Raw genomic sequence first — 21,464 nt, forward strand, 5'->3', positions numbered from 1 at the left:
CAGATCACAGAATTTATTCTAGGCTTGTGCTTAATTGGGGCTAAATGCTTCCTTGGTGCTTCTGCTACTCACTTCCTGCTAGTTAATAACTAACACCATACTACGTGCTGACCACAGGCTTTAGCCGAGTAGGAACCTGCAGGACCACAGAAGTTTCCATAATTACAAGGGCATCAGATCTAACTTGCTTCTTGCATATGTTTTCTCCCTTTACATGGAAGGTTCATGAGTACATCCTGAGGTCGAGCATTTCCTCCTTGTGAGACAGAGCGTGATATAGACAGCTTTATGCAAATCTACATGTCTGAAATCAGAGAAGCAGAGCACTGAGACTAGTAGCCAACTCTCCTCTTGGTTTCATGGGTAAGGCTGCCTTCTTCTATGAAAGCACTGCTGGTACACATGGCAGCGTCGTGCACATGCCACAGAGCTTTGAGCCTGAGTTTCCCTATTGAACAGACACTTGCTTCAAATCTTCTTCCTTTGCTTGGTTTAAAGTATTTTTTGTTATTACCAAAATTGCTGTCTTTGAAGTTGGAGTCAGTTGCTGGCTTTGTACTGCTCAAGGGGCAAGAACAAAGCTCTGTCTGTCCTTTTGCTATTAAGAGCTTTTACTTGTATCTGTTTTCCAGAGGGGATGAGACTAATCTTTTAGATATTTTTTTTTCTTTTCCTATTAATGATTCCTCAGCATTTCCGATCATTTAACCATTCTTTTCCGAACCCTCTCATTCCCTAATATCCCAACAGGTGACAACTAACAGCTGCAAATCAAGTCAATAACTAGCTTTTGCTTACAGACACCTTTTCCCCAAGGGGAAGAGCTTATTTATGGGATTAATATGATAGTTTTACTACCTCTGCTGAAAACAATTCTTACCATTTTTTATTCTGCCACTGGAACACTTTCCAACAATAAGTCATACAAGTTCAGAAACAATAGCTTTGCTACTTCTGAAGAGTTCATTGCCTATTAAATGCCATCTGGTCTGGGGTTCTCAGTCCCCAAAAACAAACTGCAATATCCATCTTTGCTGTTTAAAAATCACTTCTATGGTAGACACGTTTGCTACTGAAACAGGAAGAAGCCCTGGGTGCTGTAAAGAACTCATCAGCCTCCCAGGGAGGCAGCAGCATTGCCAGAACATTGCACTCCACCATGTCCTCTACTCCCCTGCCCCTTCCCAGGAGCTGCCAGCTCCACCATGGGGCTCTGGGACAGAGCTGAGCTCCTTCCTGGCCCCCTAACTATTTGTGATGCAAATCTGTATTACTCAAAGGTTTTGTCCAGGAAGTTCTCCACCAGGTGGATAACCCTCAGGCACTTACTCACCAGTGTCACCGCAACACAGTGCTGGCCCCTCCTTCTCCTTCAGATGTACCACCAACCCACCTAAGCGCAAATTGGATGGCTATGCTCTGGACATGCCCAATACTGAGGCCCTCAGAGGCATCCACTTTGGGAAGAAATAACCTTAAAATTTCCTGGCCATTTACTTGAACTGATCAAAGAAGAGAGATTCAGGGAGATCTTAACCATATGGTCAAGATACCCCAAGAGTGAGGACTACTGGGACTAGAAAAGCAGGAACCAGGAGGATGCCATTCAGCACTGGAGTTCAGGCCCCAGCTAGGTTTGCTCTGAGGGGAGGTGAAGCAGACGTGGCAGCTCAAGAGACAGCTGCTGCCAGAAATGTGGGCAACACGATGGCATACAGGAGATGTCACATTTCAGAGCTACTCAGAGATCATGTTATAATGGTACGCTTTCCACAATAAAAATGGCAGAACAACAACCGAAGAAATAAGGTCAATTACACACAAACTCGCACAAGAGGCCATTATAAGAGAAGCAAAGAGCATCTCCTCCTCTGCTGAGCTTTGTCCAGCATCCCAGTTTGTTCTGAGATACAGGAAGCCCTGCAGGACCACCAGTAATTTGGACATAGAGTTTAAAAGGGGAGCAAGAGCCAGACTGGAGTAGAAAGAGCCTTTCCTTCCCTCCACATCGCAAGATTGCTCTGTGAGAGAAAGAAACATCAGAGAAAGCACAGACCTGCTGGCTGCTTCTATCTGCACACATAAGGATTTTGCATGCTTGGTGCTAGTGGAAACATGTTCCAAAGCTCTGGACTTCACCAGTAGCCTCCTGGGATCTAATGGCACCTGTGTCCCTTCTCCATGACCTGGTTCCCTCCCACCTCCCTCAGCTCCCTGTGTTTTTCTTGAACACACAAGCCAAGAGAACAGTCCTCCAAGCAAGGGGAAGCTTTATTAAAAATGACTTCCGATTAAAAGGAGTTTTAAATCCTTTTGTAATGATGACTGGATTATCCGCATCACGCTGCATTATGCAACCGGGATAAAGCAGCACAGAGCAAGCAGCAAAAATGCTGTCTCCAGCAGAGCTGCAGCTCTGCGCGCTGCTCCCAGTTCCATACTCACCTGCAAGGTTTCCTATCCCAGGGAAGCAAAATCATGTTCAGGACTCGTATGAGGCAGCAGCTGCAGAGCAGAAGCTGTTCGGCAACATGGCAGGGGGGTTGGAACTAGATGATCTTAAGGTCCTTTTCAACCCAAACCATTCTATGATTCTACGGCTTTCAACCACAGAATCCTTTCCTCTTTCAGGGGAATACTGCCATTAAATACTTCAGGGAACAGAGTGACAAGCCTCTGACCTAAAACCCGGCCATATGTCTGCCATAAAACATGACAACTTGCAATGCCATGCTAGCAATGAACTAGAGGCCTGGCAAGAACTGCTGTTGAGCTGCCCAGCCTCCCAACAGAGGCCAGCATCCATCCTGCCATTCAAGGGCAGGAGCAGCCAAGCAGTGAGCCAACAGCCGTGCTGCTCAGCTTCTCATGGTCAAAAGCACCCAGCCAAGCTTGCAGCTGACAGCTTTTCACAGGAAACACGTTTTTAGCACCTGCAAAGTGCTGTGACAGAAATACAAGTCATAGATTCAGAGCCAGCCTACTGTGCTACTCAAACCAGCCCATCAAGCATCTCTTCTCATCATACTGTCTTCAGCCCAGTGGTTTGGGGCTTTATTTTTTACATTTTATTCTTCTTTTTAATTACCACATCCTTGTGTGAATCACTAACTTGAGCATGCTCTTGCCTTGTTTGGCAACATTTTCTTAAGATCTTGTTTGGCTTCACTGCAGACACTCAAAAATGTGCATGTACATAATGTGCTAGGCTCTCTTTTGTCATAGAATATGTGATTTATTTCTCAGAAGGACAAGGAACAAGTTAAGAATAACAGGCAACTTCTAAAGCTTTGTGGTAGCTTTCTGTTACAAAAGACAGAGAAAAGTACTTCCCAAAAGAAGGTTCCCAAACTTTTTTTTTCCATCAAAAAAAAAGGTCTTTACTTTGGCTAAGCCAAATACATTGCTTGGGAAAAGACACAGACAAGACTCAACTCCTAATCATTTATTTCAGCATCTCATCCTAGCAAAGCTCCAAAGCTGACCACAACAGCCACTTGCTGAGCTGAATTACTTGCCCATGCAAGCATCAATTAAGATCGTGCCAGAATCCAGGAAGAGCCCGTAAGGCTCCCTCTGGGCACATGCGTGCTCCTCTAAGAAATGACAAACTTCTCACTTACTAAAGCTGTCATGAAAATGTCACTCATGCTAGATCACAGGCTTCGTCACCAGCATGAGCAAGACTCCCTGCCCAAAACCCCTGACAGTACAGCTTCAGGTACACAGATCTGACCAGACCTGTTAGGGAGGACAAAGCACACAGGCGCTTCATTCCCTGTGTAGCCCTCAGGCACTGTCACAGTACCTGGAGATGACCAAAGTTCCAGAGCAAGGCTTGCATCACCTCCATCTTCACCCACTGAATGTTTCTGCACAACTATCCACCAGAAGCTTTAAAAATAGTGATAAAAAGGAAATAAATTCTTGTTCAGCAGATCTCTTGGACATTGCAATCAGTAAGCAACAGCATCTCTTCCCAGTGTCCCCATTGTCTGCCTTCACTCCCATCTCAGTGTGAAAGCAATAATGGGAAATAAGTCAGATAGCAGCTGAAGCGGAGCAGTCAGCTATATTAAAATATGAGCTCAAAGCTCCAGAGCCAGCTTTAACAAAGGAGCAGACATAAAAGCCCAAAACAACAACAATAATAAACCAACAACCAACCAACCAAACACAAACCAAAAACCCCACCACAACTCCAAACCAAAACCAATAAAAAGGTACGAAAGCTTGTCATATTCCTGACACCAAGAGCTCAAGATATTCCACCAGGGCATGATTCCAGCAGGGCATTTTCAAGCCTGAGATGGCTCAGTCCTGGTTTGACTGATCCCCACACAAACTCCCATCGTGTGCACAGTTGTCTCTCTACTTTGGCGCCAGTGAAACAGCATCTTCCCTACACCATCCTCCCAGAATCTGGAGGATGGGTGGGGAGGTGTTAAAATCTATCACCACTGCCACCCACTACACCTCCAAGATGCTGAAAAGGTTAACAGTTATCAGAATGAAGGGCTTATTGCTACCCTTTTAAACAGAGCCTGAGCCCAAGAGCAAGGTGGGGAGGCCCAGAGACCCTCTGCTAAACATTCAGGGCTCAGGAGAGCTGGGCAGGACTGCCAGCACTGGCACAAGGTCAGCAGGAAGCAGACTGCCCTCAGAGCTGCAACACAGCCACCTTTCTTCACAGAAAGAGATTTCTTCTTTCACACTGCAGCCAGCACTTAGTGCCCAACCAAAATAGATTTAAGCTGTTCCACAGCAAAAATAACAGTGACCAAGAAATATTATGTCAGATCACAGGAAGGGGAAGCTCTTTTTTGACAGATTTCCTAAATTTAGCTGCTTTGATAAGCGAGAGAGAGTCATATGGACGATAGAATTTTCCATACCCAGTGTATGCATCGTTATCTGAAATAAGAGCATGAAAATCTCTCTTGGTCAAAGAAGGAGCCTGCAAAAGGAAGAATTAGAGAAACGCAGAGGGAGCTAAAAACTCATCCGGTTACACAATGCGTGTAAGTAGGCCTGGTGCTTGCTGCAGACTCCCTGGTTTGGAAACCTGCCACCGAGCACTCTCTACTTCAGCACATTTAACCCCATCCAGCAGTTCTGCCTGCAAAATTGTGGTGGGTTGACCCTGGCTGGACACCAGGTGCCCTCCAAGGGCACTCCTATCACTCCTCCTCCTCAACTGGACAGAAGAGAGAAAATCTATCACTAAAAGCTCATGGTCACAATAAGGACAGAGAGAGATCATGCACCAATTGCCATCAGGGGCAAAACAGACTCGACTTGGGCAAATTTGTTTATATTACCAGTCAAATCAGAAAAGGGTAATGAGAAATAAAGCCAAATCAGAAACACCATCCCTTCAGCCCTCCCTTCTTCCTGTACTTAATTCATTCCCAAATTCTCTACCTCCTACCCCCAACAGTGCAGGGGGACAAGGAATGGGGGCTCATCACACGTTGTCTATGCCACTCCTTCCTCCTCTGGGAGGACTCCTCACACTCTTTCCCTTCTCCAGTGTGGGGCCTCCCGCACAGGAGACAGTTCGCCATGAACTGCTGCAGTGTGAGTCCCTTCCACAGGACTCAGTTCTTCAGTAACAAGACTGCTCCAGCATGGGTTCCCCATGGGTCACCAGTCCTGCAGCACACCTGCTCCAGCATGGGCTCCTCTCTCCATGGTGACAGGTTCTGCCAGGAGCCTGCTCCAGCACAGGCTTCCCACGGGGTCACAGCCTCCTTCAGGCACCCTCTGCTCTGGCTGCAACTGCTGTTGCAGAGGGTTTTCCCCCCAGCCCCTTCTTAAATCTGTTATCCCAGATGCTCTACCACCTGATGGGCTCAGCCTTCTCCAGTGGTGGGTCCATCCTGGAGCTGGCTGGCAGTGGCTCTGTTGGACACAGGGGAAGCTTCAAACAGAAGCTACCCCTATAATCTCTCTGCTACCAAAACTTTGTCACACAAACCTAGTACAAAAATACAGCCACACACAGCAAGGGGGTAAGAAGCACCATGCAGACCAAGACAGACACAACCCCCCCATCTTCTTCTCTCATTGCAGCAGCACAGACTTATCAATAGGGCATAATCTGTGCCTCTTTCCCTGCCTGGGATGCCCTGGCAGTGTAGAGAAAAGGCCACCTGGCATGTTGCCTTCCTGAAGATACAGCCCAGATGAGGCTTCCCCAGGAAAGCCAACTCATTCAAAGAAGTACTCGGTGACTGCTCTGAGCCAGCACTGATCATCTTAGCTATCACTGCTTGGTCAGCAATGCGGTGGTGCAACATGGGAGTCACTCAAAAGGGGTAACAGTGGGACAGAGGTTGGCTGGCTCAGAGCCTGCATTAAAGCAGTAGAGGCCAAGCCAGCAGTTCTATCTTCAACCTACAGTGCTCTTCAAAACCAATTTGGGCCCAGGAACAGCTCCCTGTCACTGAGTAAGAGTTTGGCACCACGTAGCCATTGCTCAGTCTGACACCAGCTTGTCTGGATTTACTATTCCCTGCACCCTTGGGCAACTCCTGGGTGAGGCTGTAATTTGCAAGACGCCTTCCATGCTACAGATCTCTTGACAGATACGTGCTCAGCAGCTCAGCTGCCTTCTTGCTGTCTCTTCTGCTCCAGCTCCTACGGGTCCCATCATGACTAAATTCCTCTGCTAAAGAAGGTCATCGCTCCTCCTGTGAGGCACTCCCTGCTTCACAGATAGAGGAATTATAAAAAGGACACCTAATTTATGTAGCCACTCAAGTTCCCTCTGCTTCCACATACACAAGGCCCCAGCTGCTGAGCCCTTTTCGAGAAAAAAAAACCCAAAATGAATTGGACATAAATGCTTTGAAACATTCCCCATCACCCACTGTAATAAATACAGCTGCATCTCACTATCTGTTGAGGATGTAAACCCAAAAAGCGCAAATGTTAGCAATCTGACACACAATTACACTATTTTTCCCTATAATGTAGTAGAGGAGAACACATGTTCAGACTGGTGAATTATACACAGTATAAATACAGAGGGAGGGTGGAAAGTTACAAATGCAAATATCAGGATGGTCAATATCATAGAATCATAGAATGGTTTGGATTGGAAGGGACCTTAAAGATCATCCAGTTCCAACCCCCCTGTCATGGGCAGGGACACCTTTCACTAGACCAGGTTGCTCCAAACCCCATCCAGCCTGGCCTTGAACACTGGCAGGGACGGGGCAGCCACAGCTTCTCTGGGCAACCTGTGCCAGTGCCTCACCAACCTCATACTAAAGAATTTTTCCTAACGTCTAATCTAAATCTCCCCTCTGTCAGTTTAAAGCCATTCCCCCTTGTCCTGTGACTACATGCCCTTGTAAGAAGTCCCTCTGGAGCATTCTTGTAGGTCCCCTTTAGGTATTGGAAGACTGCTATAAGGTCTTCCCAGAGCCTCCTCTTCTCCAGGCTGAACAACCCCTGTTTCCCTCAACCTGATTTTATAGGATCACTATCGCCAGCCATTAGGACCATTACTGGTCTCTTTATTCTTTATTGATCTTGATTTATCTGACAATTTTAATGAGAAATGAAAATGTAACTGTTCAGAGGCAACAGCAATACTTACAGTAAAAGACTGATGTCAGACAGCCAGTCTCAGACAGAGGTCCCTGTCACTCCATCCTCCACACCGTACATCCTGTGCCTGTGCGTTTCAGCTCTGCACAGTGCTCTCTAACATTATTTATGCAGAGAAAAATTGCTTGCCATCCATACCTGACCGCTGCATTAAAAAAGAGACCACAGTGAGTGGAGAAAGGTATTAAACAGTCAGCCACAGACCTCTACAAAAACAGCTGCTGATGCAGCAGTGTGCTGCTGCACCATGCAGCACCCCTGGTCTGTGCTGCAGGACAATCCTGCAGTTCTGCTGTGCCCACCATAAGGTTTCAGAAGCCACATAACAAAAACGCATGTTTCTTCTGCTGCGGGAAGCTCACTCTCTGCTTGTTGACCATGCAGCAAGGGGCTTTACTAGATGTGAAGACACTTATATGGGGGTAGGACTTTGGTGCTGTGGAAACCACAGCAAATTCATTTTTCTAGGAAGCTCATCAACACTCCTTCCCTCTTACACAGCAGGATCTGTCTCTTATCACAGGCCACTGCTCACTCTGTATTGCTGGACATGAAAACACCTGCTGAAAATGCAAAGAATGTGCTCAAAAAAGAATTCAGCATACCAAAACTTGACAGTTACTGTGTACAGATCATCCAAGAGAAAGTCTTGAGCAAAGTTGGCCCCTTCCAACCCTAGCGATTCTATGATTCTACGAAGTGTGCCATGATCTTACATTCTGTTATGACATAAACCTACAATATTAATTTTACCATCAGCCACATCATGAGACCCACAAATCCCTGTCCTACCATTGTTCTACCTTTGTTTCCTTCCTGTTATGCTGCAACAGGGGAAGCCTGAAAACTCTAAAGAAAGCTGTGGGTACCAGGTAAAACAAGAGGGACCTCTCCCAGAATGGTCTGGGTTCCCTCCCATGTAACAAAAACGCTTACCTAAACTGCACATTTGGCAAGTATCACCTTAAAACCGGGTAAAGGGGAAGATATCCTGGCATTGCTTTCACAAAGGGCCTTTCAGAGATGCACTTCTCCAAGTTTGTGAAACCCTGCTAACAAAAGCCAGCAGAAATCTCCTGTCATCTCATCAGTACAATTCAATGTAGCCTAGATCAACAATACAGCTCCTTCCTGGAACATCACCTCTGAGTCAGCATAGGGCTAAGTAGGGCAGGTCTGAACAGGATTCGGGATGCAGCTTTGCTTTGCTCTGAAGGTTATTTGTCTCCACAGTTCAGTTTAGTCTGATCCTCACAAAGCACTGTTTAATGGCCTATTCCACCACAGCACCCAGCTCACCTCAAAGCTGTCATCTGGCTCAAGCAGAGCTCGCCATGCTGAACTGTCATTTGAAAATCAATGTTAGCTTGTAAAGGTTTGTAGGTCCTAGGCAACTTTCACACATGCCTCCCCAGAGTCCAACCTAGCCACAGCTGAAACTAGTAAGTAAGCCCACTCAGTACACCTTCAGGAGGACCACATTGCTCTTGAAAATGACCACTGGTGAAAAAACAAACCTTAAATTAAGGTTTCACTTTAAACCACAGCCAACTCAAGCAGGCAGGCACTCCAGCAGTCACAGCTCAGTCGGCACTTAGTCTCCATCCACTGCCCAAGGGCAAGTCACCCCGACCACTGACACTGCATCAGTCCTAAACCACACTGCCACTGACCATGCTGGCAACCTAATCAGCACATTCAGGACCAAGCTTTAGCCAGGAGAATACCACAAGTACAATATGACTTCAGCCGGACCATCTTTAAGGGCTTATGATTTTGCTGCTGAAGGCTGAACACCCCAAATTAAGTTTCTCCCAAAGCCAACCAGACAGTTGTTTCACAGGTCTTGAAACCACCCCCCAACCCCAGTTCTTACATCTGGTTCCCAAGAAAGAAGCCACTAGAGAACAAATCTCTCCTGGCTGCTCAGCTGAAACAAAGGCCACATCCACAGAGGTGATCTTCCCATTACAGGCTGTAAACTGCATCCACTCAACAGCTTCTAAAAGCACCAAGGCCTCTTCACCCTCTGTATGAAACAGCTCTTTCACACTGTGGTCACCTGAATGCCATCAGCTCTCCTGCTGCAGGCAAGGAGACCAAGGAGGCAGGCTGAGACTCCTACAACCCAGCTGCATTACTTCCTCAGACTCACATACATACTTAGCTAGTTAAAAGCACCAACACATTTTGTTCGCCACAGCCAGAGTTCACTATAATTGACATAGTACTTTAAGCACTCCCCCCACTCCTCATCCTCATGAGGAGCTCCCTAAAATAGCACATCCTTAAATTAGCATCCCATAGGCTCACCTAGGAAGAGGTGACCTTGTTTGGCACCAGTCAGCCTGCTTACTCTTACGGTTGTCCACATCTGTATGTCAGTAGAGATGGAAGGAAAATGAAGGGAAGAAAGTAAAACTGTACTCTGATGACTTCAAACCCAACACAGAACTTTCCATTAAATACATCATCTCCCTTCTCCTCTGGCAAATTGCTTTCAAGAGCCAACTAGCCTGCACTATTATTAGCAAATCACTAACTGGAGAGCATGCAAATGTGAAAAGATTCCACAGCATACAGGCGAATTACCTACCAGATGCACTTGTATTTTGCTTTTAAACTGATACTTGTTCCTTCACAGCTCTATCCCAATGTCAAGTAACATATTCACAGTATCACCAAAAGGAAACAAAGAGCCAGCACTGATAGTGATTTCTCACCATCCTCTCCTAAGATGCAAAAAGAGTAGGACCTTGAAATGTACCTGCAAGTGTATAATGCACATGATACATCTCAACTGAACTTCCATGGGCAAACCTGTCACACCTAAGGGTCCTTAGAAAGGGACACCCTGCCATCAGAGGTGCATGCACACAGCAGGAAGCAAAGCACGTTTCAGGTTTCATGGTGCCTGTGTCCACAGCACACTCACGCAGAGCACAAATCGCTCCTGATGAGCTGATTTGACCAGTTGACTCTGGAGAGGGGAAAACTTTAAGCAACTTTAAAGTAGTTCTCATGCACTGAAACAAAGAATCATTTGGCAGTGGGCATCTCTTTTATATCTCATTTCCTGCAAGGGCAAGTTTCAGCAACTGTAAAAATAAAAACCACAAACCAAAACCAGAAAGAAACAAAAAAGTAATGCACCAGAGGCCAAGAACTCTGCTCTGCTTCAATAACCAAACCAAAAAAAGATCTACCCAACGAGATCTAGTGTTTCCCTGCTTCAGTGATGGCAGCTCAAAGTCCAGAGGCCAAAAGCCCAGAGACAACTCCCAGCGGGAGTGGGGCAGGGCAAGACAAGCTGTTAAGGAACAAACCAGAAGAGCGTTTTTGTACCAGTGCTGGCGTAACAGGAAACCCTTTCCTTCAGCAGAAATGCATAGGATTTTTTTGCATAAAGAAGAGGATTTCTTCAAGCAGTGTTAAATGTCCATGTTGCCACCCTAATATCAAGTAATTTTAGCAAGTTCCATTTACAAGCCTTAAAAAGGCCCCCAAACACACATACTCAAAGGGACGCACACAATACAAGGTAACCAGAAACTGCAGGCAGCAGGACAGCTATAAGGCAGCAACACAAAGCCTCAGCCTCTCTTCCAGCATCCACAGTTGAGTTTACCCCTCTGTTCCTGCGTCTTCCTGGGCCAGATCATCCCTCATGAGCCCAGCTCTGTGCTAGCTACTCCAGTTCTCCCCAAGGACTGGCTCCCACATCTAAACCCCACCTTGCACAGTCCCAGAGCAGCCATTCACACTGCACACCATGCTCTTCCTCTGGTAATTTTTCTACACCCTCCAAGATCACAGAATGTTTATTTCCTCTTTCTCAAATCTGTTGTTTAAATTGGAGCCACAGGCACCAAGCAAGAGGACCTCAGGTGCTTACCACGTAACACACAGCTTAATGTGAAGGAAAATCCTAGTGGTAAATAGACTGTGCTTCTATATCATGTACAGCAAGTCACACCACTCACAGTTGTCACTTCAATAGCACAGAAATCAGCTTTGGTTGGTAAACTAAACCATCACCACTAGAGCTACAAAATCACACTAGCTTCCCCAAGTCCAGCAACTGGTGTGTTCTCTTCTCCTTCTGAATCACAGGGCCCTGTTCAGCTTTACCTTGTCACCCAGATCATCCCTGTCCAGTGCTCACAGTGTGCTGAAGTCTTGCCCCACTGTCTGATTACACCACAGTACTCTGCTGAAGTCACAGCCTTTAGGAGAGCATGACCACAGCCCCAAAACAGCTGGAGGATCTACTTTGAAAGTCAGGGAAAGAGGACTCCACCCTCAAATGAGGAAAATAAAAGGCTACCAAATGCTAGCATCAGGCTCTGTAACAAGCAGGTGTTGCTCTACTGCAGTTGCGGAAAAATAACCCCAACAGCTCCATGCAATTTAATTACAAAGCACAATTAGATACCTGACATCAGCCTTTCACTGAGTGGCAGCTCAGATTTTGGAGCTACTTCTGAGCCCTTCTGACAAAACCAGTCCCACCTGCTCCTGCCTCACCTTGCATGGCCAACCTGACAGCATGACACATCACAGGACCTTCCACTTTTCCATCTCCTGACCCCATGCTGGCCACCAAGGAAGTTTATGCTCTCAAAGCTTCCCAAATAGCTTTGCAGCATCCTTTCAGGCAGGGGCTGCTGGACTTACACACAGTATCTTTGTCCATGGCTGTCTCTCTGTTGTCACACTCTTATTCTCTGAAAACCCAGATCATTGTGTCTTGCCTGTGACAGCATTTTGCCAGTTTTCTGCAGTGGACACAGGCTCCAGCTTTCCTATGTCTGCATTCATACAGGCAACTTCATAGGCAAGAATAAAGGAAAACCACTGGTCAAACAATCCCCCCTGCCTCAAACACCAAAAGCATTCCATGTTGGACATCAGGACACCTTGCACAGACCGCAGCCTGGAAAAACCCAGGGTAGAACAGCCTCAGCCCAGCACAGGGCAAGAGGAGACAGCAGCAGAGCAGTAGCAGGTGCACAGGAAGGCAAGCTTGGAAAACCCACTCACGTTTTTCCAAACAAAGCACACATCTACTATCAGACAGATAGCAAATCACCTCCACCCCCAGACCCAAGTCACTTAATAGTTTATGGGACATGAATAAGCTAAAAGCCCTTCAGTCCAGGGTCTAAAAGGACATCACATACAAAACCACAGTGTTTCATAATGCCAGTGACAACCCGGTCAAGGTCTCATCATGTTGGAGTGGTGAACCATTCTTGTTGGTCTCTCCAAGCACAAATATGCCTTTCTTAGCCCAGCAGGGATACTTTTATTCATATATAGTGCAAACGTAACAGAGAAAAAAAGAAAGAAAATCTACTACTACCTATCAGCTGAGAGGATTACTCCAGCCTCAAAGCACACAGATTCCAGCTCAGATGCCAATTCAGTTACTACTTCACCCAGCTACAAAACCATTTCAAACACAGAAACTTCCTTAAAAGGACCCTATCAAGGCATTTTTATATCCCTTTTATTCACTGTTTGCAATAAACCCTCAGAAGACTGAATCCAGAATCTCAATTCTTACTAACCATTTCTACACACACTAGCTTGTTCTTCGAGAATTTCTGTATTATCAATGGAAATTACAGAGCGTGTGCATGCAGGACAGAAAGGGGAGGAAAAGCAAGGATTAATCCTTAACTCAGCAACAACCAACCCCCTCTTTGAAGGGGATTCTAATGAAAATTTTGGATGACCAAAGAATGCCCCATCGGTTTCATGAATGACGACACAGATTGTGCAGCCAGACACACAGCCACCCTGCACTTCCATTTTTGAGCACAAATCTGGCAGTGTCTCCACAGAAATATTTCCCTTATTAAGGTCAACACACTGCAAAGCAGTTCTTCAGTGCAGTCCTAACAAGACCACAGCCCTATTTAAGAATTAGCAGCGTTGTAATTGCCAGGGATTTCCGCTGAAAGAGCTAGAAAAGAAACACAGATATCTCCCTCACTACATATTTTCATAACATTAGACCCATCGCTTTCCTACACCCTGTCAAAAGTGATGCCAACCACAATTCACTTGCATGAAAGCAAGCTTGGCAGCATGACTTTAAACATGCATACCTCCTGATCAACAAAATCAGGAGGAAAAAAACGTCTTCAGCTTCTCAATTGCCATTTAGGGACTCTTAAACAGCCTTTTATTCAGAGCAGATACACACCAAAGAATATTTTAGGTTAAAGGCAGATTTTAACCAAGCCAAATCACAGTTCACATTTTTCATACAATCCAGGTCATAGCTGCGCTAGAATTAAGCATCATCCAAGAGGACAAGCAAGATTCTTGATAAATTGCAGCCTTTAATCACTCTTCAGCACTTCCACAGATTAAATCGGCCTTGGAAACATGTCTGTCTTCTCAACATACTCTCTCCCCATCTAGACTCACACAGTATTCGTGTTAAGAAAATCATCCCCTGCCCCGAGGCAGGGCCACTTTGGATACTAAGCCCTGTGTCCCTGGCAGCAAGGCCTGGCTTCTTCTCTGGAGAGTGCTGGAAACAGTGACATCCCCTTTCCACAGGCAGCATCACTCAGGGGCGTTCTGAGGGGCTCCTTCCATGCCCAACCACACACTGCTTACTTGTGCCTCCGCTTCCCAGCTCACCCAGCCTGGCTCCGAGGTGACAGCAATCCTTTCCCATGTCTGAGGAAATACATGCAGCACAGCCAAATTCCAAAGGAAAGGCCTTTCAATTTCAATGTCCCCCTTACACTTCCTCTGCCTGTCACTGGTCAGCGAAGATACCAATTGCCTGCACAGTCCAGCTCCTATTTGTATTTTACTTTTAAAGCATCATCTACACACAAGGCAAAAAAAAAAAGGGTCAGCCACAAAACACTTACATACACATACTGCTCACATTCCCCTGCTCCCTCCCCAAGAAAATGAAGAAAAAAAGAGATATACAACTGCAAACCTGAATTATTCACAAACCTAAAACATCAGCAGCCACCCGTCACACCTGCACACAGCATGCTGCCCTGGTTAATTTTGGTGGGGTTTTTCTGTTTGCTGTAGGGGTTCTGTGGTGGTGGGTTTGGGGTTTCTAGTTTTCACACGGTTTTTTGGAAGGCAGATCACATTACTCCAAGCACCATGTCAGCAGCAAGACCCAGCATGTGTATACCACTCAGTAACTCAGGCAGCATGGGTTCACCACCCCCCAGTCTACTGGCTCTTACATAAGCTAGCACAGTTAGAGGGAGACATAATTGACGGAGCCAGGATGCAGGTTGAGGAGGAAACAGCATCTTCTTACTCTCAGATAAAAAACCCAAAACAAACTGAACAAATCCCCCCCAAAACAGCAACAATAAAACAAACAAAAAGCCAACCCCCAAAACACACCTTACAATTCACATTTGCCTACGAACCAATACAGCACCACTACTTGTTTTAATCCAAATCACACTCTAGTTCCCCTCCAGTTTCAGGCTACCCGTAAATAAAGAATGTTCCAACATACTTCTAACATAGGCGTATGTGTGTGTTTGTGTAAAGAAAATGCACATTTCTAGAGCACTGCTTGCAGTTCAGAGTGTTTTGAGTCCATGCAGACCTACACAATGGAGCACATTTCCTATGGCCCTCCCACACCCCAGAGTGGGTGCAGGGAGGTCACTGGTTAGGAAGCAGTACCTGCATATACACAAAGTAAACCAGATACTGCTGGAAAACACCAGCAGTAAAATCAAGCTTTAAAAAGCACCACGACTAGTCACACTCCAGAGGACAGAGACTATGCTTTTTTTGTTAGATGAAGGGAACAGAGGAAGGAAAATAATTGCTCTTAAGAATAGCTCCAGAAGGTGTACTCTGGGAATCCCTTCTAGGTGAGACACTTAAACAAAGAACATGGAGTATCCCTCTCTCTTCAGGGAGGAAAGCTTCCTGCTAGAGACAGGACTCAGATACGAGAAAAGGCATTTTACACTGGGCTATGGAGACCAACACACCCATTGTCTTCCAGCAGGAGCTTTTCTGCATTCAGAGAGGCTGCAGCAGCACAGGTTTAGGGGTGAAGGATTGAAGGGGGAAGAAGGGAATACCTGCAGTCCTTTAAGCATCCCTATCTATGTTTACAAATAGCCCCAAAGAAGTGGGAGCTGCAGGGTAAAGAGAATTAGGACAAAAAAAACCCCACAGTGCTATTCAAACAAATCCAAACAAGGAGAAAGACAGACCAGGGTCCTTTCAACAATGGCACTGCAAATGTCCAGGGCCAAACCCCAAAAAGCAGAGAGAAAAGGCACGGACAAACGGCATGTAACATCCCCCCAGTCTCAGAATAGGGTTATTTTAAGCCTGTCTCCTTGGAGCTACCCTAATATTTTCTCCCATGACTCAAGTCACCAAGGAAGGGAGTTAGAGCAAAGGAAAAGAAAAAGAGAAAAAGAAAAGAGATAGAGCTGAGACCAACATGGTAAGACTTTCTTCTACAAGGGACAAAGCCCCAGGAGGGCTGGAAGGCAAGCTGGGCTCTGCCTTACCTGGAAAAGTGTGTGGGTTGGGTGACCCTCTTTTAAGGCACTTTGAACAGAGGACGTGCACAGTGTAGTACAGGCCCGGCCATTCCTGGAGCAGGACATTCAGTTCTTCCACTAAAGGGGTAATAGCTTGCCAGGCTGTCCAGATATTTGGTAGGGATGCATGACTAGCAATAGATAGAGTATCTGGCTGCAGAGCTCCCCTGGCAGGCCGGTAACTCACCACCACAGGCACCTTTCCCCGGTAGGCATAGATCTGGTATTTGCCATCTGACCGCTGAACCACGTGGCTGTTAATCTGGACACTGTAGCGTGCAAACAAGCCGGGTGGGAAAATGAATGGAAAGCTATATTCTATCTGCAGCTGCTCGACCACGAAGGACTGTCCGCTCAGACTGGCGCCGTTGATCCATGCCTCTGCATGGGGCACCTCGTTTTTCACGTAGCAGGGAAACTTGTACCAAGCGGCCGCCCCATTTAACGGCTTGCATTTGGGTTTGTTGACACAGTAACAGAGACCCATCTTCTCCAGCAGCTCCAGGATGAGCTGCAGATCCTCCCGGCTCTGGATATGGGGCTTAAGAAGGAGACGGATAACATGGGCAGGCAGGAGGCCGTGCAGCAAGAAACCCTCCACGTAATGATGGAGCTGAGTGGCCTTCAGTTCATCTACCTGGGTGTCGCTGAGCAGTTTTTGGAGCAGCACGGCAGCATCCCGCTGGCAGAAGACGTTGAGGATGTCAATGAGCCGTGGCAGGTTATGGAACACATACTCCCGCAAGGTGAGGTGCTCCTCAAAGTAGAGGAGCTTCCCACTCTCGTGCAGGTAGGACAGTGCACTCTGGAGTCGATCCTCTGTCAGGCCTGCCTGCAAGCCCAACCGGGCAGAGTCCCACCAGCTAAGCCACAGTTGCTGAGCTTGTGGCTGGAAGTGCAGCTCCTCCAGCACTTGCCACGACTTGGGCAACACGCGGTGCAGGTTTGGGAAGATATCCCGGTGCTCAGCCACCGAGAGGAGCTTGTCCCGCAGGCGATGCACCTGGCAGCGGTCCCGGCAGCTGAAAGGCAGCACTGGAGAGAGGATCTGCGGGCGGTGGGTGAGCAGGTACTGAAACTGGGCTTTCTTCCGCCGCAAGTTCTTGTCCGAGACCCCGTAAAAGGCAGCGTGCGGACTGGAGCAGCGCAGGTCAAAGTCCTGTCCCAGAGCCTCATCCACCTGCTGGACCAAGCTCTGGAGTCCCTCAGCATCCCTCTTCTCCTGCTGAGCAATCTGGTGATGGATGTCCAGGCACTTCTCTTCCAACTCCCGCTCTGCACAGAGGTCAGCATGGGTTCCCACCATGCACACCACCGCATGGGGCACCTTGGAACCAAGCCAGTGTAAGAAATAGCCTACAGAGGGGTAAAAGTGCTGAGGGATGTAGGCACTCAAATTCACCACCAGCACATACAGGGCTCCGGGAGACAGGAAGAAAGACTGGATAACATCATAGCTAGGGTCCCCCGCCAGCTCATACACAATGAATGTCAGGCCCCTCTCTGCATCTGCTGTCCAGTCCATCACCTCAATGCCCTTGCTGCCTCCTGACAGCCCCAGTCTTGATGGTAGTTGGGGGGCACTGAGTGGCACCGATGCTGCAGGGCACGGTATTTCCCCTTTCACTCGGTGAACCGGCATGTGAGAAGGGATGTCCTGTCGCTCAACTGGGAGATGTTCCAGCTGCTGCATGGCAGGTACCCCTGCTGAGGAAGCACCCTGAGGCTCCAGGAAGGGGCAACACCCAACTGGCAATGTTCCATTGTCCTGCTGCCCAGGGCACCCCCTGGGCTGGGTGCTCCCTGCTTCCAGACTTCCCACATCCTCCCTCTGCCCATCCTCCTCCATGAGGCATCGTCTCAGCAAGGTCTTTCCTGCATCTTTTAGGCCCATAAGGACCAGCTTGAGGCGGGGTTTGACGGCAGGCTGAGAGTGAGCCAGCTCCTGCTGGTACGCTGCAATGTAGGGGATGCCTTTCATGCACACCTCATAGGGGGGCTGGATGAGGGGGTTGTCTTTGATCTTCCACAGGGTGACTCGGGAAAGCTGCCCGAAGCCCTCAGGGAGGATGGCAATCTGATTGCCTTGCAGGACCAGCTCCTCCAGGCTGTGGAGGAGCACGATGGAGTCGGGCAGGTAGCGAATGCGGTTATTGTCCAGCCAGAGTGTGCGGAGCTGGTGGAGCTGACAAAGACCAGGAGGCAGCAGGGTGAGCTGGTTGCGGCTCAGGTAGAGCTCCTCTAGGCTGGGGAGAGCCAAGATGGCAGCAGGGAACTCCCCCAGCAGATTGGAGGAGAGGTTCAGCATCTTGAGCCGCTGCAGGCTGCCGAAGCCAGCGGGCAGTGCCTGCAGCCGGTTGCCGTCCAGCATGAGGCTCTCGAGGGCACTCAGCTGGCAGAGGCCCTCGGGCAGGGCCGCCAGCCCCGTGCCACTCAGCCAGAGGATCTTGAGGCGGCGGAGGGCAGCGATGCCCTCGGGCAGGGCCCCGAGGTGGCGGTTGCCAGAGCAGTCGAGCTCCTCCAGGGCAGTCAGCTCTAGCAGCGGGGCGGGGAAGCAGGGCAGCAGGTTGTGGTCGACGTCGAGGGTGCGGAGGTGCTGCAGACGGCCCAGGCCCTCGGGCAGGCGGCATAGGCGGTTGAAGCTGAGGTCAAGCTCCTCGAGGCGGCCCAGCTCGGCGAGGCGGGGAGGCAGGCCCGGGCCCTCGGCGCCCAGCTCGTTGTGGCTGAGGCTGAGCTTGCGCAGGCCCCGCAACTCTGCCAGCGCCCCGCCGTCCCCCAAGCCCCGCAGCCGGTTGTGGCTGAGGTCGAGCTCGGCCAGGCGGCCCAGGTGGCGGAGGGCGGCGGCGGGCAGGCGGCCCAGCCGGTTACGCCGCAAGCTCAGCACCCGCAGCCCGCTCAGGGCGGCGCCCACCTCCTCAGGCAGCTCCTCCAGCCCCCGCCCGCTCAGGTTCAGCGCCTCCAGCTCCCCCAGGGCAGCCGCCGGGGTCGGGCGGCGGGGCACGGCGGGGGGCGCTGGCGGCCCCCCCGGCGGCCCCGCGTCCGGCTCGGGCTCGCCGGGGCCGCCCCGCAGCTTCCGTGCGCGAAGGGCGGCGTCGCGCCACAGCTGCACCGCCTTCGGGGTCTCCGTGTGCGCCATGGCCGGGGGAGCGGGCCCCCGCCCCGCCCGACCCTACCTGCCGCCGCCGCCGCTGCTGCTCGCCATGGGCGCGGCCGCCACTGCCGCGGCGGGCTCGGAGCTCCCCGCAGCTCCGAACCGGTACTACCCGCCGCGGCGCCCCGCGCACGTAGCCGTAGCCGCCGATGCTGCAACCGCCCCACCAAGGGCGGGACCCGGGCACGGCCCGCCCCGCGCCGCTTGCGGAGACAACCGGCCCCGCCAGCACCGCCCCCCGCGCCGGGATACCCCGCCTCGACCCGGCCTGGCTTGACTGGAAACCCCCGCCCGCCGGGCCCGGGCCACTCCCCCGGGGCAGGAACGGTCCTGAGTCTCCCAGCCCGCGGCTTAAGCCGTTAGCCCTGTCTGCACGGCCAGAGGGAGGGGCCCCCCTCTGGTGCCCGCGGTGGGGAGGCAGCAGCTGTGCAAGCGCTTCCCCGGGCCCCCGGTGTGTGACAATATCCCCTAGGCTCATCCTGCCCTTTGGCTCTCTGCGGGATGTGTGAGAGGAAGCTGCTGCATTGCCTCGCGTCATTTCTGCAGCAGGCGAAGGCTGTTCTTTCTTTCACCCAGCCCTGCAAGAAACCGAGACGTTAACCTTCCTTTTCATGTTCCGTGTCGGAAAGCGTGAAAAGCCCGTGACCCTCCGGTTAGTCAGAGCAACTCTGCCACCTTCCTGCCGTGCTTTGTTTCCTCTGCTGCACACATCTGGCCAGATCCTGAACACTGCCTTCTTCAGGAGCCTCAGTCAAGCTTTGCTCCTAGGGATCAGAAATATGCCTGGAAATTTCCACCACTGCTGCAGGGGGAAACGGAGCCGTTTTATAGCAGGGCTGCGAGGCAGCCTGTGAACACTCCCATCTCTTGGGCTGTGTGACCCTACCCTTTACAAATGCCAGCAATGCGCTGTGGCAAAAGGTTTAAAAGTATCACTGTCTTTGTATAGCACTGAATACTGAGTGCTCTGGGGGCTTGAGGAGGGTTGCTTGCTCTCACCGTGGCATAACAGCTACTGTTACAGCATGCTGCAAGTTATCACTTCAGAGCTACAAAGAGAAAGAAAACAATTTGAAATGGGAAGTGATGCACAGGGCGACCAGTTTCACAGCTTTTATTATCTTTCTTATTATGGAGAGCACTCTCAAGAACAATGCCTTCTCTTTTGGATGGCCCTGTGCATCTAACCATGCTCATATTTGGAGAGGAGCTGAACTGACCCAATGTGGAGCCATAGTCACCGCACTAAATTGTTTAATTTACTGCTTTCTAAAACTACAGATCACAAAGGCTCAGGTGCAGTTGCCGTCTTTTCCATCAGTAACAGACAAGAGAAAATCATCTTTTTAGGCCCTCTGAGTCCTAACAAACCTTCACCAGGATCCTGCTAAATGCCTCACTGAGCATGAGGTCACCCTGGGTAGGGAAAAAAATAGCAGTGTTGGCTGGTGAAGCCAAACAAAGGATGCGAAGGATCAGGAAGGACAGGGGCCTGGGAGAAAGCATGACTACATGACCCAGCCACAAGCAGGGTTCAGGAGCTGCCCAAAACTAGCAAAGGCAATCTTGGGATCTGGGCCCATGATTTGGCTCTAGGACCATGACTCAGGCTTGCGGGGAACAGGTATGCAGGAATACTTATGATACAGCAGGCCCTGCTGAGGGGGACTAAACCTGGGGATAAAACTTCCCATCCTTCCTGTGTGGCTGGCGTCAGATCCTGCCCCTGGAATCAGGTTATAGATAGCTGCTAAATTGTGCCCATCTAGAGCTAGTTTCCAGTCTTGCACTCATTTATTTTCAGAGCATCCCTGGATTGGGTCAGTACCTCTTTTATTTGGGCTAACCCAGATTTTGTGTCTTTTCTTTTCCTGCACATCACTTGGGAAACAGCTCTTCTTCACATGCAGAAAAGAGGACTGTCCTTCCCCACTTCAAAAGCAGCACATTTAATTCCTCCTGGGGAAAGAGTAATTCTCTTCTCCCACCCTCTTGCCCAATTGCTCTTGTGACGCCAGGTTGATGGCTTCATTTCCAGCCCTCTATATGCAAAACCACTCAGCCTGTCGCTATCAAAGTCAAGTTTTTCAATCAAGATGATGTTTCTAGAAAGA

The 21,464-nt window shown here is 49.3% G+C and overlaps 1 protein-coding gene across 1 annotated transcript in view; it reads right to left on the bottom strand.

Annotated features, from left to right (window-relative positions):
* The window catches only part of MFHAS1 (multifunctional ROCO family signaling regulator 1), a gene marked incomplete at both ends in the record, with an annotated part of 29,367 nt that extends 10,032 nt beyond the window's left edge, over positions 1-19,335 (bottom strand). The window contains one exon of the mRNA XM_080620942.1: positions 16,167-19,335. Within this exon, the coding sequence (XP_080477068.1) occupies positions 16,167-19,335 (3,169 nt within the window). The remainder of the gene's footprint in view (positions 1-16,166) is intronic.
* Between the last annotated feature and the right edge of the window lie 2,129 nt (positions 19,336-21,464).

This window comes from Psittacula echo (genome assembly GCF_963264785.1).
Source record: "Psittacula echo genome assembly, chromosome: 1".
NCBI classification, from domain to species: Eukaryota; Metazoa; Chordata; class Aves; order Psittaciformes; family Psittacidae; genus Psittacula; species Psittacula echo.